Below are 27,608 nucleotides of genomic sequence, written 5' to 3' on the forward strand. Positions count from 1 at the left end.
CCTAGAAAAAGGAAAGGTCTGCTTCTATGAAAATAGTGCCTATATGGGAACATTTATTGACATGTTAACATCACTCTAACAGTATAGTCCATTAAAATAATTTTCTCTATGTAAATAAACCCTATGGTGACATCATTACACCTGTGACAGTGTTATGCATATGACAGATTGATGTGGATTTTGCAGAGAGTTTTCTTAAAAAAAAAAAAAATCAACTTCACAGCAAATATACTCATTAAAAGCAATTGATAGAGGCAAGGAAAGGAAGCAAAACTAGAAAATACCCCAGGGAGACACTGACATGAATCCTGCCACTGCTAAAAGGAAGAACAGGGGTTAGAGAGTAAAGTGCTTTATGTGAGTCACACAAACATGGACGTAACACATGGAGTAAGGACTAAAAGAGGACGCTCATAAACTTACAGAGCTTACAGATTTTTTTTTCTTTTTATTTCACAGTCACTGGCTTTCTTGCTCATATCTTCTGGTGTCACGGCCACAAACCATTAAAAAAAAAAATCCAGGTAAGATAGTAAGGAGAAAGACACCTGAGGAATCCAGCTTTCTCCGTACTCAAAACAAGCGCCCTCCAGCTGCATCAGCCACGGCCCCAGACTGATTCGACTGTTCTAGTTCTATGGAAAGGACAAAAAAGGAGCAAACCAAACCTAAACAAAAAATCTGTTTCAGGATGGTGTGAAGGAACAGGAGGAAGCAAGGCTCTCCTTCAAGTCACATCTACACAGCTGTGGAAAACCTTCCAGGTAATTCAGTAAGGTGGAGCTGTGATCTCCACTCTCTCCCCTTCTCCTCAGGGGCCAATATCCCTACAGCCCCGCTGGACGTCCCCAGCTCCAGAGCAGCGGTGACACCACAGAACAGGTGACATCACCCAGGCTCCCAAGGCCTCTCTGATGTCACTGTGCATTGCCATGACGACCCCACGCTGTCCCCATGGCCATCTGGCATCTGACAGTCGACCTGTCCAGCCAGACTTCCCAGCGCTCTCCAGTTCGTCACTGTGAGAAGCAGCAGACAAAGCCAACCTCATCCAACCTCATCCCATCGATCCTCATCTGTCCTCATCCGTTTTCCTGGTCCATCCTCCTCCTCCTCGTCCGTCCTTGTTGTCCGTCCTCCTGGTCCATCCTCCTCGTCCGTTCTCCTCATCATTGTCCGTCCTCCTCCTCCTCGTCATCCATCCTTGTCCACCCTCATCCAGTTTGACTGCCGTGGCTGAGACAGGTGACTGATCAGGACCTGAAACCTGGGTGGTTTCAGAGCTTCCCTGCCACAGTGTAGCGCCAATGATGGGCTCCATTGGGTGTGATGGGAGATTCATCACCGGGCTGGAAGCACTTTGGACACCAGGACAAATTCTGTCAGGCTGCTCTTTATGAGAAGCCAGAACCCCTGAGGTGCCAATTCCTGCCCGGTCCTCCCAGCTTGCAGGAAAAGCAACATGTAGGGTGCACAGGGCAAATGACCATGTGGGTCTGAGGCAAACATGGGCCAATTAGCCCCTAGGTACTCCTCCTGATGAAAAAAATATCAGGACAGAAAAACCATAGGTAATGAAAAAGCAACACCTTTCCTTCTTAGCCCTTTTCACTTCAACTAATTGGGTGAGGAAATCCACCCATGCAAAAAACAAAAACAAAACCAAAAAAACGCCTCACACATGGGATGGGAAATTGTGGGGACAGGAGACCTTCAGGATGGGAAACTGGGAAACCATCATGGGGCTGAGAAATCATTACTGGGAAACCATTGTCAGGAGGGGAAACCAGAAACCATCATTTAGCTCAGGTCAGGCCAGGCCATCACCAGTAGGATGGGAAATCACTGAGATGGGAAGTTGTAGTATGAAAACTAAACCCCTCGCATTGCTGTGCTTCCCCCAACAGAGAGGATCCTTCTCCAGCCGATGGCATCGCAGGCACCAGCCATGAGCTTCGCCATCCCCACCATGGCACCACTGCTCCCTGCCTCTGTCTCGGGGCTGATGGTATCCTCGCAGCCTGCCCAGTTCCACCCTGTCACATCCCAGATGGGACAGGGCGCTGTCTGGCAGCAGGTGCCGGGGGCCCTGGGGCAGCTGCTGCAGCTCCCGCAAGGGGTGCAGATGTCCCAGGGGGTTCAGCCAGCCCATCTCCCCCAGGTTGTGCAACCAGTTGAGTTCACCCAAGGGGTGCAGCTGGTCCAGGGGATGCAGCACGTTCAGCTCCCCCAAGGCCTGCTGTTCCAAGAGGGAGTGCAGCTGGTGCACCTGCCCCAGGGGGTGCAGCTTTTCCATGAGGTGCAGCCAGTCCAGCTCCCCCAAGGGGTGCCGCAGGTCCCTCTGCCCCAAGGGGTCCAGCTGCTCCCTGTCCCTGCTGCTTTTGCCCCATCTAACACCTGGGGACAGCAGCTGATGATGGGGACGCTGGTGCCACACCAGCCCATGGCACTAGGGCCGGGGGCCGTGGTCCAGGGGCAGCCCCTGTACCCCACGGGCTCCTGCCACCTGCCCGTCCCTGCCTGCCCCAGCCACCCACCACAACGTGGCCATGTGGCTCAGCCTGGCAGTGCCCAGAAGTCAGCAGAGGCCTCCGGCAAGGACAGGGTGGCCAGGGAGCTTGGCGGTCCCACTGCCAGCCCCCACCAGCCTGCCCTGGCTGCACCTGCCAGCACAACCATGGGGAAGCCTACAGGTGAGTGCTGGCGGAGGCAGAGCCCGCGGGCGGGTGGCCAAGCTGAGGAAAGCTGCATCACCTGCCTTGGGGTGGCTCTGTTTGCTTTGTCAGCAGCACTGGCCACCCAGGCAGCCCTGGAGAGTCCGGGGGATCAGCCCCAGCAGGAACCAGCCACCTGCGCAGAGGCCAGTCTGGAGCCGGCACAGGACATTGGGGCCGTCGCCATGTCCTCTTGGTTTGACACCATGGATTGTGGGGACAGTGTGCCCGATGTCTGCGACAGCCCCGGCTTGGCGGCCTTCCTCAGCGAGCTCCCCGACCTCTCTGAGTACGTGGCAGGGGCAGCTGCGCAAAGCAGTGAGAGGTGGCAATGGGGTTGAGGGACAGCGAGGACACCATCCCCGATGTCCCTGACACCCCCAACCCACCACCTGCCTCAACAAGCTCCCCGATCTCTCTGAGTACAGGGCAGAGGACACCAGCCACAGAGAGCAAGGGGCGGTGGCGGGGCTGGAAGATGGCGATGGCACTGGCCATATCCCCAAGTCTCCCACCTTCCTCAGCCAGCTCCTGGACTTCTCCGAGTACGTGGCCAAGGGTGGCTGCCCCAAGGACTGAGTGGTGGCCGTGGGGGTGGGGGACAGCAAGGACACCGTCCCTGACGGCCTTTATTTCCCCAACAGCCTCAGGGAGCTCGATGGGTTCTGGGAGAACGCGACTGAGAGCACCCAGCACCAGGTCACACCTGCACCGCTTGGGGACAGCCAGGACAGTGGCTTTACCACCGATGGCCCAGGCATGACCACTGAGGTGCTCAATGAGCTCCCCGACTTGTCCGAGTATGTTGCAGAGGGCAGATGGCCCATGGAGCCAATGGAGTCGGGGGGAGGGACTGAGGGATGGTGAGGACACCATGCCCAATGTCCCCCACATCCCCCACTTGACCACCTCCCTCAACAAGCTCCCCTACCCCTTGGTGTACAGGGCAGAGGACGGCTGCACAGAGGACCAGGTGGCAGTGGAAAATCTCCTCAAAATCTACACCACCTTCCCCGATGGCCATGACAGCCTGGACAGCAGCATCCCTGCCACTGAAGTCCCTCACTTCTGGGTGTACGGGCCAGAGGCTGACTGCCCTGATGACCACCTGGCAGCTGCCACGCTGGGGGACAACGACCCCTTCTGGGGGGTGGCGGCAACTGCCCCCTCACCAGCTCCTCAGGAGATGCAGGGCACTGGGGCAACAGACCTGGTCCCCTGGCTGCAGATGAGTCCCATGGAGACGCCTGAGCAGAGCTCTCCAGAGAATTCCAAGGAGCCTTCAGAGGACTGTCACCTGGCCAGTCCCTGGAGGGACCCCCTGACGGACCCACTGGAGAAGCTTCTGCTCAGCCCTCTGGCCAGCCCACCACCTGCCCACCAGCCTCACCGGCCCTCCATGGCCCAACTAATGGAGGAGATGCAGCGCAGGCAGCTCCGGGTGCTCACCCGCTTGCCCCTACCACCGGGCAACATGTCCTGCCGGGTGCTGTCAGGACCGGGAGCTGCAAGGGACGTCAATACCAAGCGCCCCATGCCAGCCACAGCTCCCGAGGGCCATGACACCTCTCTGCACTACAACATCCCACCAAAGCGGAGAAGGTGACCAGGTGGACCAACCAACATGGGAGACTCTGCCCACCACAACAACAGCGCTGGCCCCGGGCCGGCCAACCACCAATTCTAACACCTTCACCCGGCGACCCTGCTGGCCCCAACCCTGGAGAAGAGGCCACGACCCTGCCCAGCACCTCGTGCTTACCTAGAGGAACCACCACCATCTCCCAGCCTGGAACCAACAGCCCTGGGACCGACACCTCTACCCCATCCTGCTGCTGACAGCCCCACCATTGACATCCCCACCGCCTGCTGGAACGGGCGTCCCCACCCGTGGATGAGGACGCACCCACGGGCGGACACACTGACTGAACACCGCAGGATCCAATTCCCAGCAGCCAAGCTGCCTGTGGCTGCGCCCATGGGGGCAAACCCACCACAGGGGCTGTGGCAGCAGCTGCCTGGGCCCCTCGGCCGCCGCACCTCCCACCGACTCCCCGCCATCCCTCGGGCACCGGGGCCTCACGGCTGCACACACCGCACTGAGGATGAGGAGGACTCGGTGCCCATCACACTGCTCCAGCAGCAGCTCCAGCACCAGTGCCTGAAGAAAGTGGCCCAGCAGGAGCGGGACCAGAGGCAGAGTCCTGCACCCACCCTCTCCAGCCCCAGCCCCTCCCAGACCCCATTTTCTCGCTTCATTAAACCACTTGGGTGTTGGCTTTGCAGCACCTCTGTCTGTGGTCATTTCTGCGGTGGGAGGGGGTGAACACAGCACCTGCCCACACTGAGTGTGGCCGGCTGGGAATGGACACGGAGAGAGCATGGGGACAGGACATTGTTCCAGGGAATGGTCACCCAAGGGAGAAACGACGGTGATTGGCACCAGTGCTGGGATAACAGAGGCCTCCATCACTGCTCCAGCACCGGCATCACTACCCCCACTCCAGTGCCACCATCACCGTCCCAGCTCCTGTGTCACAGGCCCTCAGCTGCTGTCATCGAACATTCTCACCCATCCTATGCCAACTGAGGAGAGAGGTCAGAGCTTCAAGTAGAGAATTACATGGGTAAGCATGTGCAGGCTGTGCCCCAGTCCAACTGAGACATCCCAAATGGGTCATTACGGGGGTGTTCTGATGCCCCCCATCCGTCAGGTACAATATGACTTCACTAATCACCAACACCCACACTGCCCATCAGTGAGTACAGTCCAACCTGGCAAAGCAACTCTCCTTTTGCAGCCTTTGTCCTTAAGGCTTTTGGCCACAACAACAGCCAAGAAAATTTAAAGGTACAATAAGCCTACATTCCTTCCTTGATCAGCACCTCTTTCTCCATCAGTTCTTTCCATTTCTTTAGTTCCTGGGGAGGATACACCAAGATTTTCCTCAGTCAAAGAGAGGAGAAAGAGCAGTCACAAGTCTGCAGAAAACATGCCGTCCATATGTATGGTGCCTACACAGTATCACAGTATCACAGTATGTTTGGGATTGGAAAGGACCTCAAAAGATCATCTAGTCCAATCCCCCTGCTGGAGCAGGAACGCCTAGGTGAGGTCGCACAGGAACATGTCCAGGCGGGTTTTGAATGTCTCCAGAGAAGGAGACTCCACAACCCCCCTGGGCAGCCTGTTCCAGTGCTCTGGCACCCTCACTGAGAAGAAGTTTTTTCTCAAATTTAAGTGGAACCTCTTGTGTTCCAGCTTGATCCCATTACCCCTTGTCCTATCGTTGTTTGCCACCGAGAAGAGCCTGGCTCCATCCTCGTGGCACTCGCCCTTTATATATTTATAAACATTAATAAGGTCACCCCTCAGTCTCCTCTTCTCCAAACTAAAGAGACCCAGCTCCCTCAGCCTTTCCTCATAAGGGAGGTGCTCCACTCCCTTAATCATCTTTGTTGCCCTACACTGGACCCTCTCCAGCAGTTCCCTGTCCTTCTTGAACTGAGGGGCCCACAACTGGACACAATATTCCAGATGTGGTCCCACCAGGGCAGAGTAGAGGGGAAGGAGGACCTCTCTTGATCTACTAACCACCCCCCTTCTAATCCACCCCAGGATGCCATTGGCCTTCCTGGCCACAAGGGCACAGTGCTGGCTCATGGTCATCCTGTTGTCCACCAGGACCCCCAGGACCCTTTCCCCTACACTGCTCTCTAATATGTAATTTCCCAACTTATACTGGAACCTGGGGTTGTTCCTGCCCAGATGCAGGACTCTACACTTTTCCTTGTTAAATTTCATTAGGTTATTCCCCACCCAACTCTCCAGCCTGTCCAGGTCTCGCTGGATGGCAGCACAGCCTTCTGGCGTGTCAGCCACTCCTCCTAGCTAAGTGTCAGCAGTAAACTTGCTGATAGTGCACTCTATTCCCTCGTCTAAATCGTTAATGAACATATTGAATAATACTGGCCCCAGTATTGTAACAGGTAGGCCTGCAGATACACAGAATACTGAATTAAGGAACCGTTTTCCTGAACAGGGAGAAAATAGGGATCAGCTGAATACAACCACCACTTGTGGCTCCTGTTAATAGCTAGGAAGCACAAAGAGTGAAGAATTAACGCTGTTTCATCAGGGACACGGGCACTGTGAAGAAGCTGGTATGGTCTCCCACAAGCCTGTGACAAGCTGTGGGACAAGACGCCAAGGCTAGATGGGCGTTTGCTAGTGAGGACCCTCAGCCGAATGCCCTGAGCCGTGTTGGCCTCACTGGAGCACACCCAGAATCTTATGGGGATGAGCCAGGGGGTCCTGAGGTTACAGAGGCCAACAGGGAAACGCCAGTGAAATACTGCAAAGGAATTAAGGGATTGCCGATGGCTCACTGTGCTGCTTGTCCAGCCGTCACACATTCTTGGACCTTGGCAAGTCCAGACCGCTCTGGACAGAGCACAGGAGTTGTTAGGGACACATATGGCCTGCATGATTTCAACAATGACAAGTCTGCTTGCTGGCGTGTTCAATAACGGGCCTTTGAACAAGGTAGCAGGCCAGGCTTTTTGTTGAGCTCAGAATCATAGAATCATTCTCTTTGGAAGAGACCCTCAGGATCATAGAGTCCAACCATAACCCAACCCTGGAACTAACCCACGTCCCTAAGAACTTCATCTCCGCATTTGTTCAACCCTTCCAGGGACGGTGACTCCACCACTGTCCCAGGCAGCCTGTTCCAATGCCTGACAACACTTTCCAGGAAGAAATTGTTCCTAAGATCCAACCCCAACCTCCCCTGGTGTTACTTGAGGCCGTTTCCTCTTGTCTTTTCACCCACTACCTGCATTTTCCCTCCTTCGTGGTGCTGCCCAGTATGAGCTTGCCCACAACCCCAGCTCTCACAGAATCACAGAATCGACTGGGTTGGAAAAGACCTCAGAGATCATCGAGTCCAACCCTTGGTCCAAATCTAGTCTGTTTACTAGATCATGGCACTAAGTGCCATGTCCAACCTCACTTTAAAAACCTCCAGGGACGGTGAGTCCACCACCTCCCTGGGCAGGCCGTTCCAATGCCTGACCACTCTCTCTGTAAAGAATTTCTTCCTAATATGCAGCCTAAATTTCCCCTGGCAGAGTTGAAGCCCATGCCCCCTTGTCCTATTGCTGACTGCCTGGGAGAAGAGACCAATCCCCACCTGGCTAGAACTTCCCTTCAGATAGCTATAGAGAGTGATGAGGTCACCTCTCAGCCTCCTCTTCTCCAGACTAAACAAGCCCAGCTCCCTCAGCCTCTCCCCATAGGTCTTGTGCTCAAGTCCCTTCACCAGTCATGTTGCTCTTCTCTGGACCCGCTCCAGCACTTCAATGTCTTTCCTGAACTGAGGGGCCCAGAACTGAACACAATACTCCAGGTGTGGCCTCATCAATGCAGAGTACAGGGGAAGGATCACTGCCCTTGTCCTGCTGACCACGCTATTTTTGATACAGGACAGGATTCCATTGGCCTTCTTGGCCACCTGGGCACACTGTTGGCTCATGTTGAGCTTCCTGTCCATTAGTCCCCCCAGGTCCCTTTCTGCCTGACTGCTCTCCAGCCATTCTGCGCCAAGCCTGTAGCGCTGCAGGGGGTTGTTGTGACCAAAGTGCAGCACCCGGCACTTGGCCTTATTGAACTTCATGCCATTGGAATCAGCCCATTTTTCCAGTCTATCCAGATCCCTCTGCAGAGCCCTCCTGCCTTCCAGCAGGTTGACACACCCTCCCAACTTGGTGTCAGCAGCAAATTTGCTGATGATGGTCTCAATCCCCTCATCTAAATCGTCAATAAAGATGTTAAACAGGACAGGACCCAACACTAACCCCTGGGAACACCACTAGTGACTGGCCGCCAGCTGGATGCAGCCCCATTCACCAGCACTCTCTGGGCCCAGCCAGTTCTTAACCCACCAGAGAGTGCACTTGTCCAAGCCACGAGCTACCAGCTTTTGTAGGAGTATATTATGGGAGACAGTGTCAAAGGCCTTGCTGAAGTCCAGATAGACCACATCCACGGCTTTCCCCTCATCCACCAGCTGAGTCACCTGATCATAAAAGGAGATCAGGTTGGTCAGACAGGACCTGCCCCTCCTAAACCCATGCTGGCTGAGTCTGATCCCTTGTCCATCCTGAAGGTGCTGTGTGATTCCATTCAGGATGATCTGCTCCATAACCCTGCCAGGCACCGAGGTCAGGTTGACAGGCCTGTAGTTACCAGGGTCAGCTTTGCAGCCCTTTTTGTGGACTGGGGTAACATTGGCCAATTTCCAATCATATGGGACCTCCCCAGTGAGCCAGGACTGATGGAAGATGATGGAGACCGGCTTGGCAAGTTCTTCTGCCAGCTCCCTCATCACCCTAGGATGGATCCCATCTGGTCCCATAGACTTGTGAGGATCCAGATGGCTCAGTAAATCACCAACTATTTCCTCCTTGAATACAAGGGGCCTGTTTGGCTTCCTATCTCTGTCAACCACCTCCAGAGGCCAGTTGTCCTGAGGGCCACCTGTCTTTCTGGTGAAAACTGAGGCAAAGTAGGTATTAAGTACTTCAGCTTTCTCCTCATCTTTGTTAACTATATTTCCCTCAAAGTCCAATAGAGAACGGAGGTTTTCCTTGCCCCTTCTTTTGTTATTAACATATTTAAAGAAGGACTTTTTATTATCCCTGACAGAATTGGCCAATTTAACCTCAAATTGCGCTTTTGTTTCCCTGATTTTTTTCCTGCATGATCTAGCTATTTCCATAAATTCTTCATAAGTGGCCAGCCCTTTTTTCCACAGTCGGTAAAGTCTCTTTTTATTTCTGATTTCCTTCAGAATCTCCCTGTTTAGCCAAGCCGGTTGTCTTCCCCGCCAGCTAGCCTTTCGGCACACTGGTATAGCCTTTTCCTGCGCACTCAAAACCTCTTGCTTGAAGCATGTCCAACCCTCCTGGGCCCCCTTGCTTTTAAGCATTGTTTCCGAGGGTATGCTCTGAACTAGGCTTCTGAATAGGCAAAAATCTGCCCTCCGGAAGTCCAGCATAGAGGTTTTGTTAATGGTTCTCCCTGCATCTCTGAGTATTGAAAATTCTATTATTTCATGGTCGCTATGACCCAGGCAGCCTCCAACCACTACATCTCCCACCAGCCCTTCTCTGTTTGTAAACAGTAGGTCCAGTGGGGCCTTGCCCCTTGTAGGCTCATTTACCAGCTGATGAAGGAAATTGTTCTCTATACACTCTAGGAACTTCCTAGACTGCCTCTTCTGTGCAGTATTGAGCTCCCAGCAGATATCCGGCAGGTTAAAGTCACCCACAAGAACAAGGGCTGTCGATTTTGAGACATCTGCCAGCTGCTTGTAGAATAATTCATCTCCTTCATCGTCCTGGTTGAGTGGTCTATAACAGACACCCATGAGGACGTCAGCCTTGTTGAACTTCCCTCTGATTCTGGTCCACAGGCACTCAACCTTGTCACTGCTGACCTCAAGTTTAACAGAGTCGAGTGACTCTCTAACATATAAAGCCACCCCTCCACCTCTCCTACCCTGCCTATCTTTTCTGAAGAACTTGTAGCCACACATAGCAGCACTCCAGTCATGAGAGTCATCCCACCATGTTTCTGTGATGGCAACTATGTCATAGCTTTCCTGCTGCACAATGGCTTCCAGCTCCTCTTGTTTGTTGCCCATACTGTGTGCATTAGTGTACATGCACTTCAAGTGGGCTGCTGATTTCACTCTTAATTCGGGCTTTCCATTCTTAGGCTGATCTTTGGAGAGCCCGGTTTCAATCCCTTCCCCCTTCAAACTTAGTTTAAAGCCCTCCTGATCAGCCCTGCCAACTTATGGGCTATAGTCCTCTTGCTCTCCCTAGAAGGATGAAGCCCATCTGATCTGAGGAGACTAGGTACCATGGAGTTTGCCCCATGGTCAAAAAACCCAAAATTTTGACGGTGACACCAATCCTTAAGCCACCTGTTGATGAGATGGGCTTTTCTACTCCTCTCTTTATTTAGCTCCTCATCCATCCCAGATAGCACAGGAACTGAGGCAAATATCACTTGTGCTCCCGTCCCATGAACTATCCGACCCAGTTCTTTAAAGTCTTTTTTAATTATCTTAGTACTTCTTCTGTTGATGTCCTCGCTACCAGCTTGGACTACTAACAGGGGATAGTAGTCTGAGGGCTGAATTAGCTTCGGAAGTCTTCTCTTAATGTCCCTCACCCTGGCCCCAGGAAGGCAACAGACCTCCCTGTGGGATGGGTCTGGGCGACATATAACATCTCCAGTTAACATCTCCAGTTAACAAACTTGGCTGAAGTGCATTCAACTGCAGCCGGGAGATAAGAATAAGAAAAAACAAGAGGCACTTGGAGGACAGAGACATGATGGCAAAACGCTCAAAGAGAAAAGCTATTGCCATGCCAGTTTGTCTGTATTGCCCACACGGAGAAATATACATCCCACCACAACTGTTTAGTTGTCATGGAAAGACCAAAGACTTCAAATGCTTTGGCCTGCCTCCTCAGGATAAATTTTGATGTGTTCCTAAGATAAGTGTTATGGAAAACGTTCTCTCTGACCTGTTTTTAAGGTCAGGGGCTGATCCTCAGACTCACCTGAGCCCTATGACAGGTACCGAGAGGCACAGAGAGCCCACTCTCTGTTGAAGTCCCCAACATCAGCTTTGCTGCTAAAGCTTCCCATCACAAGTAGCTCTAACATTTACTTTCTACTTAATGCATTTCTAAGTAAACTGGCCTAGAAAAAGGAAAGGTCTGCTTCTATGAAAACAGTGGCTATATGGGAACATTTATTGACATGGTAACATCACTCTAACAGTATAGCCCATTACAATCATTTTCTCTATGTAAATAAACCCTGTGCTGACATCATTACACCTGTGACAGTGTTATTCACATGACAGACTGATGTGGATTTTGCACAGAGTTTTCTTAAAAAAAAAAAAGAAAAAATCTTCACAAGAAATATACTCATTAAAAGCAATTGATAGAGGCAAGGAAAGGAAGCAAAACTAGAAAATACCTCAGGGAGACACTGACATGAATCCTACCACTGCTAAAAGGAAGAACAGGGGTTAGAGAGTAAAGTGCTTTATGTGAGTCAAACAAACATGGACGTAATACATGGAGTAAGGACTAAAAGAGGACGCTCATAAACTTACAGAGCTTACAGATTTTTTTTTCTTTTTATTTCACAGTCACTGGCTTTCTTGCTCATATCTTCTGGTGTCAGGGCCACAAACCATTAACAAAAAAATCCAGGTAAGATAGTAAGGAGAAAGACACTTCAGGAATCCAGCTTTCTCCGTACTCAAAACAAGCGCCCTCCAGCTGCATCAGCCACAGCCCCAGACTGATTCGAGTGTTTTAGTTCTATGGAAAGGACAAAAAAGGAGAAAACCAAACCTAAACAAAAAATCTGTTTCAAGATGGTGTGAAGGAACAGGAGGAAGCAGGGCTCTCCTTCAAGTCACATCTACAAAGCTGTGGAAATCCTTCCAGGTAATTCGGTAAGGTGGAGCTGTGATCTCCACTCTCTCCCCCTTCTCCTCAGGGGCCAATATCCCTACAGCCCCGCTGGACGTCCCCAGCTCCAGAGCAGCGGTGACACCACAGAACAGGTGACATCACCCAGGCTCCCAAGGCCTCTCTGATGTCACTGTGCATTGCCATGACGACCCCACACTGTCCCCATGGCCATCTGGCATCTGACAGTCGTCCTGTCCAGCCAGACTTCCCAGCGCTCTCCAGTCCGTCACTGTGAGAAGCAGCAGACAAAGCCAACCTCATCCAACCTCATCCCCATCGATCCTCATCTGTCCTCGTCCGTCCTCCTGGTGCATCCTCCTCCTCCTCGTCCGTCCTTGTTGTCCGTCCTCCTGGTCCATCCTCCTCGTCCGTTCTCATCATTGTCCATCCTCCTCCTCCTCGTCATCCATCCTTGTCCACCCTCATCCAGTCTGACTGCCGTGGCTGAGACAGGTGACTGATCAGGACCTGAAACCTGGGTGGTTTCAGAGCTTCCCTGCCACAGTGTAGCGCCAATGATGGGCTCCATTGGGTGTGATGGGAGATTCATCACCGGGCTGGAAGCACTTTGGACACCAGGACAAATTCTGTCAGGCTGCTCTTTATGAGAAGCCAGAACCCCTGAGGTGCCAATTCCTGCCCTGTCCCCCCGGCTTGCAGAAAAAGCAACATGTAGGGTGCACAGGGCAAATGACCATGTGGGTCTGAGGCAAACATGGGCCAATTAGCCCCTAGGTACTCCTCCTGATGAAAAAAATATCAGGACAGAAAAACCATAGGTAATGAAAAAGCAACACCTTTCCTTCTTAGCCCTTTTCACTTCAACTAATTGGGTGAGGAAATCCACCCACGCAAAAACAAAAACAAAACCAAAAAAACGCCTCACACATGGGATGGGAAATTGTGTGGACAGGAGACCTTCAGGATGGGAAACTGGGAAACCATCATGGGGCTGAGAAATCATTACTGGGAAACCATTGTCAGGAGAGGAAACCAGAAACCATCATTTAGCTCAGGCCAGGCCAGGCCATCACCAGTAGGATGGGAAATCACTGAGATGGGAAGTTGTAGTATGAAAACTAAACCCCTCGCATTGCTGTGCTTCCCCCAACAGAGAGGATCCTTCTCCAGCCGATGGCATCGCAGGCACCAGCCATGAGCTTCGCCATCCCCACCATGGCACCACTGCTCCCTGCCTCTGTCTCGGGGCTGATGGTATCCTCTCAGCCTGCCCAGTTCCACCCTGTCACATCCCAGATGGGACAGGGCGCTGTCTGGCAGCAGGTGCCGGGGGCCCTGGGGCAGCTGCTGCAGCTCCCGCAAGGGGTGCAGATGTCCCAGGGGGTTCAGCCAGCCCATCTCCCCCAGGCTGTGCAGCCAGTTGAGTTCCCCCACGGGGTGCAGCTGGTCCAGGGGATGCAGCACGTTCAGCTCCCCCAAGGGCTGCTGTTCCAAGAGGGAGTGCAGCTGGTGCACCTGCCCCAGGGGGTGCAGCCAGTCCAGCTCCCCCAAGGGGTGCCGCAGGTCCCGCTGCCCCAAGGGGTCCAGCTGCTCCCTGTCCCTGCTGCTTTTGCCCCATCTAACACCTGGGGACAGCAGCTGATGATGGGGACACTGGTGCCACACCAGCCCATGGCACTAGGGCCGGGGGCCGTGGTCCAGGGGCAGCCCCTGTACCCCACGGGCTCCTGCCACCTGCCCGTCCCTGCCTGCCCCAGCCACCCACCACGCCGTGGCCATGTGGCTCAGCGGGCGCAGGGTCCCCCTGTGCCCCACACCCAGCCTGGCAGTGCCCAGAAGTCAGCAGTGGCCTCTGGCAAGGACAGGGTGGCCAGGGAGCTTGGCGGTCCCACTGCCAGCCCCCACCAGCCTGCCCTGGCTGCACCTGCCAGCACAACCATGGGGAAGCCTACAGGTGAGTGCTGGGGGAGGCAGAGCCCGCGGACGGGTGGCCAAGCTGAGGACAGCTGCATCACCTGCCTTGGGGTGGCTCTGTTTGCTTTGTCAGCAGCAGTGGTCACCCAGGCAGCCCGGGAGAGTCCGGGGGATCAGCCCCAGCAGGAACCAGCCACCTGCGCAGAGGCCAGTCTGGAGCCGGCACAGGACATTGGGGCCGTCGCCATGTCCTCTTGGTTTGACACCATGGATTGCGGGGACAGTGTGCCCGATGTCTGCGACAGCCCCGGCTTGGCGGCCTTCCTCAGTGAGCTCCCCGACCTCTCTGAGTACGTGGCAGGGGCGGCTGCGCAAAGCAGTGAGAGGTGGCAATGGGGTTGAGGGACAGCGAGGACACCATCCCCGATGTCCCTGACACCCCCAACCCACCACCTGCCTCAACAAGCTCCCCGATCTCTCTGAGTACAGGGCAGAGGACACCAGCCACAGAGAGCAAGGGGCGGTGGCGGGGCTGGAAGATGGCGATGGCACTGGCCATATCCCCAAGTCTCCCATCTTCCTCAGCCAGCTCCTGGACCTCTCCGAGTACGTGGCCAAGGGTGGCTGCCCCAAGGACTGAGTGGTGGCCGTGGGGGTGGGGGACAGCAAGGACACCGTCCCTGACGGCCTTTATTTCCCCAACAGCCTCAGGGAGCTCGATGGGTTCTGGGAGAACGCGACTGAGAGCACCCAGCACCAGGTCACACCTGCACCGCTTGGGGACAGCCAGGACAGTGGCTTTACCACCGATGGCCCAGGCATGACCACTGAGGTGCTCAATGAGCTCCCCGACTTGTCCAAGTATGTTGCAGAGGGCAGATGGCCCATGGAGCCAATGGAGTCGGGGGGAGGGACTGAGGGATGGTGAGGACACCATGCCCAATGTCCCCCACATCCCCCACTTGACCACCTCCCTCAACAAGCTCCCCTACCCCTTGGTGTACAGGGCAGAGGGCGGCTGCACAGAGGACCAGGTGGCAGTGGAAAATCTCCTCAAAATCTACACCACCTTCCCCGATGGCCATGACAGCCTGGACAGCAGCATCCCTGCCACTGAAGTCCCTCACTTCTGGGTGTACGGGCCAGAGGCTGACTGCCCCGATGACCACCTGGCAGCTGCCACGCTGGGGGACACCGACCCCTTCTGGGGGGTGGCGGCAACTGCCCCCTCACCAGCTCCTCAGGAGATGCAGGGCACTGGGGCAACAGACCTGGCCCCCTGGCTGCAGATGAGTCCCATGGAGACGCCTGAGCAGAGCTCTCCAGAGAATTCCAAGGAGCCTTCAGAGGACTGTCACCTGGCCAGTCCCTGGAGGGACCCCCTGACGGACCCTCTGGAGAGGCCTCCGCTCAGCCCTCTGGCCAGCCCACCGCCTGCCCACCAGCCTCACCAGCCCTCCACGGCCCAACTAATGGAGGACATGCAGCGCAGGCAGCTCCGGGTGCTCACCCGCTTGCCCCTACCACCAGGCAACATGTCCTGCCGGGTGCTGTCAGGACCGGGAGCTGCAAGGGACGTCAATACCAAGCGCCCCATGCCAACCACAGCTCCCGAGGGCCATGACACCTCTCTGCACTACAACATCCCACCAAAGCGGAGAAGGTGACCAGGTGGACCAACCAACATGGGAGACTCTGCCCACCACAACAACAGCGCTGGCCCCGGGTCGGCCAACCACCAATTCTAACACCTTCACCCGGCGACCCTGCTGGCCCCAACCCTGGAGAAGAGGCCACGACCCTGCCCAGCACCTCGTGCTTACCTAGAGGAACCGCCACCATCTCCCAGCCTGGAACCAACAGCCCTGGGACCGTCACCTCTACCCCATCCTGCTGCTGACATCCCCGACATCCCCACCACCTGCTGGAACGGGCGTCCCCACCCATGGATGAGGACGCACCCACGGGGGGACACACTGACTGAACACCGCAGGATCCAATTCCCAGCAGCCAAGCTGCCTGTGGCTGTGCCCATGGGGGCAAACCCACCACAGGGGCTGTGACAGCAGCTGCCCGGGCCCCTCGGCTGCCGCACCTCCCACCGACTCCCCGCCATCCCTCGGGCACCGGGGCCTCACGGCTGCACACACCGCACTGAGGATAAGGAGGACTCGGTGCCCATCACACTGCTCCAGCAGCAGCTCCAGCACCAGTGCCTGAAGAAAGTGGCCCAGCAGGAGCGGGACCAGAGGCAGAGTCCTGCACCCACCCTCTCCAGCCCCAGCCCCTCCCAGACCTCATTTTCTCACCTCATTAAACCACTTGGGTGTTGGCTTTGCAGCACCTCTGCCTGTGGTCATTTCTGTGGTGGGAGGGGGTGAACACAGCACCTGCCCACACTGAGTGTGGCCGGCTGGGAATGGACACGGAGAGAGCATGGGGACAGGACATTGTTCCAGGGAATGGTCACCCAAGGGAGAAACGACGGTGATTGGCACCAGTGCTGAGATAACAGAGGCCTCCCTCACTGCCCCAGCACCAGCATCACTACCCTCACTCCAGTGCCACCATCACCGCCCCACCTCCTGTGTCACAGGCCCTCAGCTGCTGTCATCGAACATTCTCACCCAGCCTATGCCAACTGAGGAGAGAGGTCAGAGCTCCAAGTAGAGAATTACATGGGTAAGCATGTGCAGGCTGTGCCCCAGTCCAACTGAGACATCCCAAATGGGTCATTACGGGGGTGTTCTGATGCCCCCCATCCGTCAGGTACAATATGGCTTCACTAATCACCAACACCCACACTGCCCATCAGTGAGTACAGTCCAAACTATCAAAGCAACTATCCTTTTGCAGCCTTTGTCCTTAAGGCTTTTGGCCACAACAACAGCGAAGAAAATTTAAAGGTACAATTAGCCTACATTCCTTCCTCGATCAGTGCCTCTTTCTCCATCAGTTCTTGCCATTTCTTCAGTTCCTGGGGAGGACATCAAGATTTTCCTCAGTCAAAGAGAGGAGAAAGAGCAGTCACAAGTCTGCAGAAAACATGCCATTCATATGTATGGTGCCTACACAGTAACGGGTAGGCCTGCAGATACACAGAATACTGAATTAAGGAACCGTTTTCCTAAACAGGGAGAAAATAGGGATCAGCTGAATACAACCACCACTTGTGGCTCCTGTTAATAGCTAGGAAGCACAAAGAGTGAAGAATTAACGCTGTTTCATCAGGGACACGGGCACTGTGAAGAAGCTGGTATGGTCTCCCACAAGCCTGTGACAAGCTGTGGGACAAGACGCCAAGACTAGATGGGCATTTGCTAGTGAGGACCCTCAGCTGATTGCCCTGGGCCGTGTTGGCCTCACTGGAGCACACCTGGAATCTTATGGGGATGAGCCAGGGGCTCCTGAGGTTACAGAGGCCAACAGGGAAACGCCAGGGAAATACTGCAAAGGAATTAAGGGATTGCCGATGGCTCACTGTGCTGCTTGTCCAGCCGTCACACATTCTTGGACCTTGGCAAGTCCAGACCGCTCTGCACAGCGCACAGGAGTTGTTAGGGACACATATGGCCTGCATGATTTCAACAATGACAAGTCTGCTTGCTGGCGTGTTCAATAACGGGCCTTTGAACAAGGTAGCAGGCCAGGCTTTTTGTTGAGCTCAGAATCATAGAATCATTTTGTTTGGAAGAGACCCTCAGGATCATAGAGTCCAACCATAACCCAACCTTGGAACTAACCCACGTCCCTAAGAACTTCATCTCCGCATTTGTTCAACCCTTCCAGGGACGGTGACTCCACCACTGTCCCAGGCAGCCTCTTCCAATGCCTGACAACCCTTTCCAGGAAGAAATTGGTCCTAAGATCCAACCCCAACCTCCCCTGGTGTTACTTGAGGCCGTTTCCTCTTGTCTTTTCACCCACTACTTGCATTTTTCCTCCTTCATGGTGCTGCCCAGCATGAGCTTGCCCACAACCCCAGCTCTCCAGTTAACAAACTTGGCTGAAGTGCATTCAACTGCAGCCGAGAGATAAGAATAAGAAAAAACAAGAGGCACTTGGAGGACAGAGACATGATGGCAAAATCCTCAAAGAGAAAAGGTATTGCCATGCCAGTTTGTGGGTATTGCCCACACGGAGAAATATACATCCCACCACAACTGTTTAGTTGTCATGGAAAGACCAAAGACTTCAAATGCTTTGGCCTGCCTCCTCAGGATAAATTTTGATGTGTTCCTAAGATAAGTGTTATGGAAAATGTCCTCTCTGACCTGTTGTTAAGGTCAGGGGCTGATCCTCAGCCTCACCTGAGCCCTATGACAGGTACCGAGAGGCACAGAGAGCCCACTCTCTGTTGAAGTCCCCAACATCAGCTTTGCTGCTAAAGCTTCCCATCACAAGTAGCTCTAACATTTACTTTCTACTTAATGCATTTCTAAGTAAACTGGCCTAGAAAAAGGAAAGGTCTGCTTCTATGAAAACAGTGGCTATATGGGAACATTTATTGACATGGTAACATCACTCTAACAGTATAGCCCATTACAATCATTTTCTCTATGTAAATAAACCCTGTGCTGACATCATTACACCTGTGACAGTGTTATTCACATGACAGACTGATGTGGATTTTGCACAGAGTTTTCTTAAAAAAAAAAAAGAAAAAATCTTCACAAGAAATATACTCATTAAAAGCAATTGATAGAGGCAAGGAAAGGAAGCAAAACTAGAAAATACCTCAGGGAGACACTGACATGAATCCTACCACTGCTAAAAGGAAGAACAGGGGTTAGAGAGTAAAGTGCTTTATGTGAGTCAAACAAACATGGACGTAATACATGGAGTAAGGACTAAAAGAGGACGCTCATAAACTTACAGAGCTTACAGATTTTTTTTTCTTTTTATTTCACAGTCACTGGCTTTCTTGCTCATATCTTCTGGTGTCAGGGCCACAAACCATTAACAAAAAAATCCAGGTAAGATAGTAAGGAGAAAGACACTTCAGGAATCCAGCTTTCTCCGTACTCAAAACAAGCGCCCTCCAGCTGCATCAGCCACAGCCCCAGACTGATTCGAGTGTTTTAGTTCTATGGAAAGGACAAAAAAGGAGAAAACCAAACCTAAACAAAAAATCTGTTTCAAGATGGTGTGAAGGAACAGGAGGAAGCAGGGCTCTCCTTCAAGTCACATCTACAAAGCTGTGGAAATCCTTCCAGGTAATTCGGTAAGGTGGAGCTGTGATCTCCACTCTCTCCCCCTTCTCCTCAGGGGCCAATATCCCTACAGCCCCGCTGGACGTCCCCAGCTCCAGAGCAGCGGTGACACCACAGAACAGGTGACATCACCCAGGCTCCCAAGGCCTCTCTGATGTCACTGTGCATTGCCATGACGACCCCACACTGTCCCCATGGCCATCTGGCATCTGACAGTCGTCCTGTCCAGCCAGACTTCCCAGCGCTCTCCAGTCCGTCACTGTGAGAAGCAGCAGACAAAGCCAACCTCATCCAACCTCATCCCCATCGATCCTCATCTGTCCTCGTCCGTCCTCCTGGTGCATCCTCCTCCTCCTCGTCCGTCCTTGTTGTCCGTCCTCCTGGTCCATCCTCCTCGTCCGTTCTCATCATTGTCCATCCTCCTCCTCCTCGTCATCCATCCTTGTCCACCCTCATCCAGTCTGACTGCCGTGGCTGAGACAGGTGACTGATCAGGACCTGAAACCTGGGTGGTTTCAGAGCTTCCCTGCCACAGTGTAGCGCCAATGATGGGCTCCATTGGGTGTGATGGGAGATTCATCACCGGGCTGGAAGCACTTTGGACACCAGGACAAATTCTGTCAGGCTGCTCTTTATGAGAAGCCAGAACCCCTGAGGTGCCAATTCCTGCCCTGTCCCTCCGGCTTGCAGAAAAAGCAACATGTAGGGTACACAGGGCAAATGACCATGTGGGTCTGAGGCAAACATGGGCCAATTAGCCCCTAGGTACTCCTCCTGATGAAAAAAATATCAGGACAGAAAAACCATAGGTAATGAAAAAGCAACACCTTTCCTTCTTAGCCCTTTTCACTTCAACTAATTGGGTGAGGAAATCCACCCACGCAAAAACAAAAACAAAACCAAAAAAACGCCTCACACATGGGATGGGAAATTGTGTGGACAGGAGACCTTCAGGATGGGAAACTGGGAAACCATCATGGGGCTGAGAAATCATTACTGGGAAACCATTGTCAGGAGAGGAAACCAGAAACCATCATTTAGCTCAGGCCAGGCCAGGCCATCACCAGTAGGATGCGAAATCACTGAGATGGGAAGTTGTAGTATGAAAACTAAACCCCTCGCATTGCTGTGCTTCCCCCAACAGAGAGGATCCTTCTCCAGCCGATGGCATCACAGGCACCAGCCATGAGCTTCGCCATCCCCACCATGGCACCACTGGTCCCTGCCTCTGTCTCGGGGCTGATGGTATCCTCTCAGCCTGCCCAGTTCCACCCTGTCACATCCCAGATGGGACAGGGCGCTGTCTGGCAGCAGGTGCCAGGGGCCCTGGGGCAGCTGCTGCAGCTCCCGCAAGGGGTGCAGATGTCCCAGGGGGTTCAGCCAGCCCATCTCCCCCAGGCTGTGCAGCCAGTTGAGTTCCCCCACGGGGTGCAGCTGGTCCAGGGGATGCAGCACGTTCAGCTCCCCCAAGGCCTGCTGTTCCAAGAGGGAGTGCAGCTGGTGCACCTGCCCCAGGGGGTGCAGCCAGTCCAGCTCCCCCAAGGGGTGCCGCAGGTCCCGCTGCCCCAAGGGGTCCAGCTGCTCCCTGTCCCTGCTGCTTTTGCCCCATCTAACACCTGGGGACAGCAGCTGATGATGGGGACACTGGTGCCACACCAGCCCATGGCACTAGGGCCGGGGGCCGTGGTCCAGGGGCAGCCCCTGTACCCCACGGGCTCCTGCCACCTGCCCGTCCCTGCCTGCCCCAGCCACCCACCACAACGTGGCCATGTGTCTCAGCGGGCGCAGGGTCCCCCTGTGCCCCACACCCAGCCTGGCAGTGCCCAGAAGTCAGCAGTGGCCTCCGGCAAGGACAGGGTGGCCAGGGAGCTTGGCGGTCCCACTGCCAGCCCCCACCAGCCTGCCCTGGCTGCACCTGCCAGCACAACCATGGGGAAGCCTACAGGTGAGTGCTGGGGGAGGCAGAGCCCGCGGGCGGGTGGCCAAGCTGAGGACAGCTGCATCACCTGCCTTGGGGTGGCTCTGTTTGCTTTGGCAGCAGCACTGGCCACCCAGGCAGCCCTGGAGAGTCCGGGGGATCAGCCCCAGCAGGAACCAGCCACCTGCGCAGAGGCCAGTCTGGAGCCGGCACAGGACATTGGGGCCGTCGCCATGTCCTCTTGGTTTGACACCATGGATTGCGGGGACAGTGTGCCCGATGTCTGCGACAGCCCCGGCTTGGCGGCCTTCCTCAGTGAGCTTCCCGACCTCTCTGAGTACGTGGCAGGGGCAGCTGCGCAAAGCAGTGAGAGGTGGCAATGGGGTTGAGGGACAGCGAGGACACCATCCCCGATGTCCCTGACACCCCCAACCCACCACCTGCCTCAACAAGCTCCCCGATCTCTCTGAGTACAGGGCAGAGGACACCAGCCACAGAGAGCAAGGGGCGGTGGCGGGGCTGGAAGATGGCGATGGCACTGGCCATATCCCCAAGTCTCCCACCTTCCTCAGCCAGCTCCTGGACCTCTCCGAGTACGTGGCCAAGGGTGGCTGCCCCAAGGACTGAGTGGTGGCCGTGGGGGTGGGGGACAGCAAGGACACCGTCCCTGACGGCCTTTATTTCCCCAACAGCCTCAGGGAGCTCGATGGGTTCTGGGAGAACGCGGCTGAGAGCACCCAGCACCAGGTCACACCTGCACCGCTTGGGGACAGCCAGGACAGTGGCTTTACCACCGATGGCCCAGGCATGACCACTGAGGTGCTCAATGAGCTCCCCGACTTGTCCAAGTATGTTGCAGAGGGCAGATGGCCCATGGAGCCAATGGAGTCGGGGGGAGGGACTGAGGGATGGTGAGGACACCATGCCCAATGTCCCCCACATCCCCCACTTGACCACCTCCCTCAACAAGCTCCCCTACCCCTTGGTGTACAGGGCAGAGGGCGGCTGCACAGAGGACCAGGTGGCAGTGGAAAATCTCCTGAAAATCTACACCACCTTCCCCGATGGCCATGACAGCCTGGACAGCAGCATCCCTGCCACTGAAGTCCCTCACTTCTGGGTGTACGGGCCAGAGGCTGACTGCCCCGATGACCACCTGGCAGCTGCCACGCTGGGGGACACCGACCCCTTCTGGGGGGTGGCGGCAACTGCCCCCTCACCAGCTCCTCAGGAGATGCAGGGCACTGGGGCAACAGACCTGGCCCCCTGGCTGCAGATGAGTCCCATGGAGACGCCTGAGCAGAGCTCTCCAGAGAATTCCAAGGAGCCTTCAGAGGACTGTCACCTGGCCAGTCCCTGGAGGGACCCCCTGACGGACCCTCTGGAGAGGCCTCCGCTCAGCCCTCTGGCCAGCCCACCGCCTGCCCACCAGCCTCACCAGCCCTCCATGGCCCAACTAATGGAGGACATGCAGCGCAGGCAGCTCCGGGTGCTCACCCGCTTGCCCCTACCACCGGGCAACATGTCCTGCCGGGTGCTGTCAGGACCGGGAGCTGCAAGGGACGTCAATACGAAGCGCCCCATGCCAGCCACAGCTCCCGAGGGCCATGACACCTCTCTGCACTACAACATCCCACCAAAGCGGAGAAGGTGACCAGGTGGACCAACCAACACGGGAGACTCTGCCCACCACAACAACAGCGCTGGCATGATGTTATACATGTTATTACAGTATGTCCTTTTATTTTGAGCACACTTCTTATCCACCTGCATGCACAAATTCAAATGTTTTTTCTGTTTGAAATCAAAATCTTATGCCCCTCCAATCTTTTTACCTGTCACCCTATAACGCCTTCTTCAAAATCAGCAAGTTCAAATACGATGCATTATTAATATACTATTAAAAGCAAAAGCAACTGACCTCTTGCCGTTTGAAATTTTGAACGTATTCTTCAAACTGTTCATCTTTTGTTTCATCTGCTTTTCCTAGTTTCTGAAGTACCTATATTGGAAAAAAAAATAAAAAAGAAAAGGAATAACTTAATATTTATGTCACAAAACAAAACCACTGCTACTTTCAACACTTCTGTTCTTGAAGTTAGGCTTAAATAGCATTTCATTTTTGTGGGTGTTGCACACACTACTGTTTCCAAAGTTCACACAGATAGCCATTTTGTCAAAATAAAAAAAGATAAAAACAGGAATAAGGTGTGTGTATGTGTGTGTGGAAATACACTTCAAAGTATGGAGTCCTTTGGAGGTATGTGTTCTTTTTAATGAAGCAACTTTTCTTTCAGCAAAGAATCCCATGGTTTCAAAGCAAGGAAGTATAAGAAAAAATTGCTGGCACTGCAAGTTGTCCTCCCTTTCAGCCAGAGAAAGGAAAAAAAAAACCAACCAAATTTCATTAAGCTTTTCTTATGTTTATGGCTCATCACATCTAAGAGTATTATATTATCTGCATGATTTCCAACATAAAGTCATAGAGAATAAAGAAGTGTAAGGCTGCATAGGAAATTGTTACAGCTGATACTTATTTAAAACTTCTATTGGTGTTCATATTTGCTCCCCTCATTAATTCAGCAGTGCCTTGTCATCCACTAGATAATAAATACACTGCAATATGTCAGTAACAAGGGCTATTCATGTGATAGCAATCGCAAAAGTAATTTGACACAGTTACATTTTACACTGTATTTAACCACAATAAATGCATTCTATTATTAAATCCTGGCACTATTCATTCATTTCAATGTACAGCTGCAAATAGGCTTCACCCTTCTTGTTAAGCAACCCCCAAATATTTATAGACTACTATATGTGGGATGAATCATCTCATGCAGTGATGTTAGGATTGCTCCCCCATGACAAATTGACCAAACTTTCCATTTTTACAGGAAAACAAAACAAAACAAATGAAAAACAAACACAAAATAGAAACAGGAGCAATTAACTGATACTATGAATAAACATACAAACATCATCACCTATTCTTCTCAAAACAAAGGCTGCACAGCCCCAGTCCTGGCATATTCTCCCTCTGCCTGCCTGTCTATCCCAACCCCAGCCAGCCCCACGCCACAAACCCAAGCTGCAGAAAGGGGGTGTGAGCATTCCTGCAGCAGTACATGGGGGTCAATGACCATGAAGGTGATGCGACTCTACCTGTGGGCCTAGTGTGTAGAACTTCAAAGACGTTTTAAAATATTCACAATGGAAAGAAAGACATAGAGAGGAAAAACAGACAAAGACCAGCCTTTTGCTCTGGATGGCTGTGTTGTAGCTTTTCAATCCCTCAGCTCATTTGGGCATTTCGGGTTGCTTTTAAGCCTGCTGACTGCTCCAAAAGACCTCACATGCTCTCATCACCAACCTCTTAATAAAATATTAAAAAGTACCACAGATGGTTTTACAGAGGAATCTTTTCATTTAACATTTCAAATCATCACTTGCTCCTTGTCACCAACAAGCCAAACAGTCTGCCCCTGACTGCTGTATTACTTTGATCCACACCAGGCGGTTCTCTGAAAACCCAACATCTCCTTTCCAAACCAGTGGCTGCCAGGTAAGCTACCTGACCACAGTGATGCATTCAAATCATGTTCACAGGAGCAACTATCAGGCATGTTAAATGTAGTCCGAGCAATCCATAAGATAGGAAACAAAACATGGCAAGAAGGGTTGTCATGATAAACTCCTTTCTTCTTTCCCACAATATTAATGGCACACATCCATGTGCACTCAGACCCAATGGTAAAAAGGCTTGGAAGGGAACAACCTGCCTCTCACAGCACTTAACCTCCTATGTTTTGGGGTTTCTTATCCCATCTCCAACTTTCAATTTCTCTACAGTTATTTAGGTGAACTGAGACTAAAATGCAGTGTTAGAACCTGCAAACACCAACCCTAATCTTAATCCACAGTTACTTTAAATAACCATTAAAAACATAGCTTCCCAGTTTTCTTAATCCTAACCCAAACCAGAACTACAGATATGTCACATGGGTGGAACTCCATGTTCCAAGGCAGAGGCCATCATGGAAATCCTGCTGCTCATGCCATATACATGGATACCTGGTGTTCAGTCACCCTTTTCCTAAATGCAATCCTAATTCCATCTCCACAATTCTATAGAGAGAGAGTGGAGCAGGCTGGGGATAGAATAATCTGTTCCTCACAGGTCCCTTTACATCCCATCCATATAGCCCCACAGATCACTGAATGTATAGCTCAGCCTTTTACAACCAACATAATTGTAATGGCAACTTTACTGCTGGTAGTCTAAACAGAGAGGTAACCAGACTGAATGTAAGCTGTGGAAGCCTCTTGTCAACAAAAGTCTGTAGCTTAGTTTTGCTCAGTTTGGTCACCATCTATAGGGTGTCTTTGGTGTAGGGTTAAATCCCAGTGAAGGCCTGACTACACTACACACAGGTTCCTCTAACTCCAATCCCTCTTGAGGACAGGCTGAAATAATTTTTAGACATGTTGGTCATCCTGTTATATAGAGCACCTGCATCAAGATTAGAGTCAGGGTTTGGTTTAGGGCTAAGGCTAGGTCTAGGAAAAAGCGAGTAGACAGCCTACTAGCATTAGGTTTAGATATTGGTCAAGAGAAAAGAAACTTAAAGTGCTCAGGTTACTGGAAAGCATCTGATGGCCTTTAAAGGTAAAACGAAGGCTGTACTTAGGAGCTCCAAGTGCCTAATCTCCCCCTTAAGCCTCAGTTCAACCACCTTTCTAGATGAGGATTAGATTTAGTAACAGGAATAGCTCAGAGGATAGGAGAAGGGTAGATGGACGGTGTTTTACAAAAGCCTTGGAGTGCTCTACAACATACCAAAGAAAGGAGATCTAGATGGGTAAGTGGCTAATATTTTATTTTAGGTCCATGTGGTAGGTAACCCACTTGGTGGACTTGGATTCAGGCATTTAAAAAAAGAAAGAGGAACAAAAGCTGTTGCTGAACATTCAACAGCCTGCAGGGCTTGAATGAGGCTTGGACTCACAGAAGGCACAGAAGGCATTTCTTTTCTCTTCGCATGCCCATACAGAGAAATAATGTTTGGGGTTAGGGTTAGGAACATCTATCAATGTGTATGAACAGCCTGTACCATCTAAAATAAAATAATAATAATAAAACAAACAAAGAAACAAACAAACAAAAAGAACCAGACGTGACTTGATTCTCAATACATATTCTACAGTCAAGTATTCTGTAGTGTTCTGAAGATTTTATAAAATAGCTGGTGAACATGATCACCCTATCCAAAAAAAGGAAATAGGTAAAAAGCTACCTCATTTCTTATAATTAGACTAAATCAGCTACCAGTAAGTTTTCTCTTAAAACACCATAAAAAGACAAAGAGACAAAATTTGAAACAGCTGCTTTATTTTTTTTCTTAATTTAACTGTGGTCTCCAAATGTGATATTGTACAATTTCCTTAGTGCACTGAGTTACATTAAGGATCTAAAATGAACATCAGTGTTGACCCAGCGTGTCACTGAGAGTATATGAACTAAATAATTAAGTCCAATTAACATTGAGAATGAAGTAAATGCTAAATTTGATCTGATGGTAAACCTAGATGCTGTTGAGTGAATACACATCTAGAGGAATTGTCTGTGAATGTGGTACTGAGAAAAATAAATGACAGATGCTACACAAGAACATAAAATTTGAGTGAGGACATCAAGCGTATCTGGTATCATTCATAAATGTCATCAAGAGTACAGGTCTAGGTACAAAATATTTCCATTTGGGGATGTTGCATCTTCAGTAAATCTTTTGGAAGACATAAGATTGAACAGTTCCTGTTTGGTCTTCTAAGTGCCTTCATTTACTAAAGAATACATTTCAGTTCTATGAGGATCTGAAGTGTTAGGAAGAAAAAGTCAGCAATTTGCTTATCTTCAATTAAAATGATCAACTTTACAATGATTGTGATGTGAATGTTAAGTGCCTGCAATGTGCCAAAGAAAGGAAACTAATATAATTTTAAAAATTACAGATGTGCTTGAGTTAGCTTGATTATGTTGAAAACTCTCCTCTTGTGGCAAGGATGACAGTGTTAGAAAAGCTGTTGAGACTACCACCTTGATAGGCAAACCTATTCCCCTCTAAAAAAGTTTCCAAGACTATGGCAATTCAAGGAAAGGGAAAACAAAAAAGAGGGAGGAGGAAGGAATGTATTCTCTGATGTAAACTTGGCCACCCCGGAGCTGCCTTAAGAGCAGCTCAGCTCCCTGCACAGCAGCAAGGTTGAACAGGAGCTGACAGTAACCACATCAGACACCACAACATGCATTATCCC

At 52.1% G+C, this 27,608-nt stretch overlaps 1 protein-coding gene across 1 annotated transcript in view; it reads right to left on the reverse strand.

The window, feature by feature from the left end:
* Window positions 1-27,608, reverse strand: part of AMPH (amphiphysin) — a gene marked incomplete at both ends in the record, with an annotated part of 166,595 nt that overhangs the window by 90,343 nt on the left and 48,644 nt on the right. Inside the window, one exon of the mRNA XM_080338588.1 lies at window positions 23,215-23,295. Within this exon, the coding sequence (XP_080194714.1) occupies window positions 23,215-23,295 (81 nt within the window). The remainder of the gene's footprint in view (window positions 1-23,214; window positions 23,296-27,608) is intronic.

The sequence above is a fragment of the Nesoenas mayeri genome (assembly GCF_963082525.1).
Source record: "Nesoenas mayeri genome assembly, chromosome: 2".
Taxonomy (NCBI): domain Eukaryota; kingdom Metazoa; phylum Chordata; class Aves; order Columbiformes; family Columbidae; genus Nesoenas; species Nesoenas mayeri.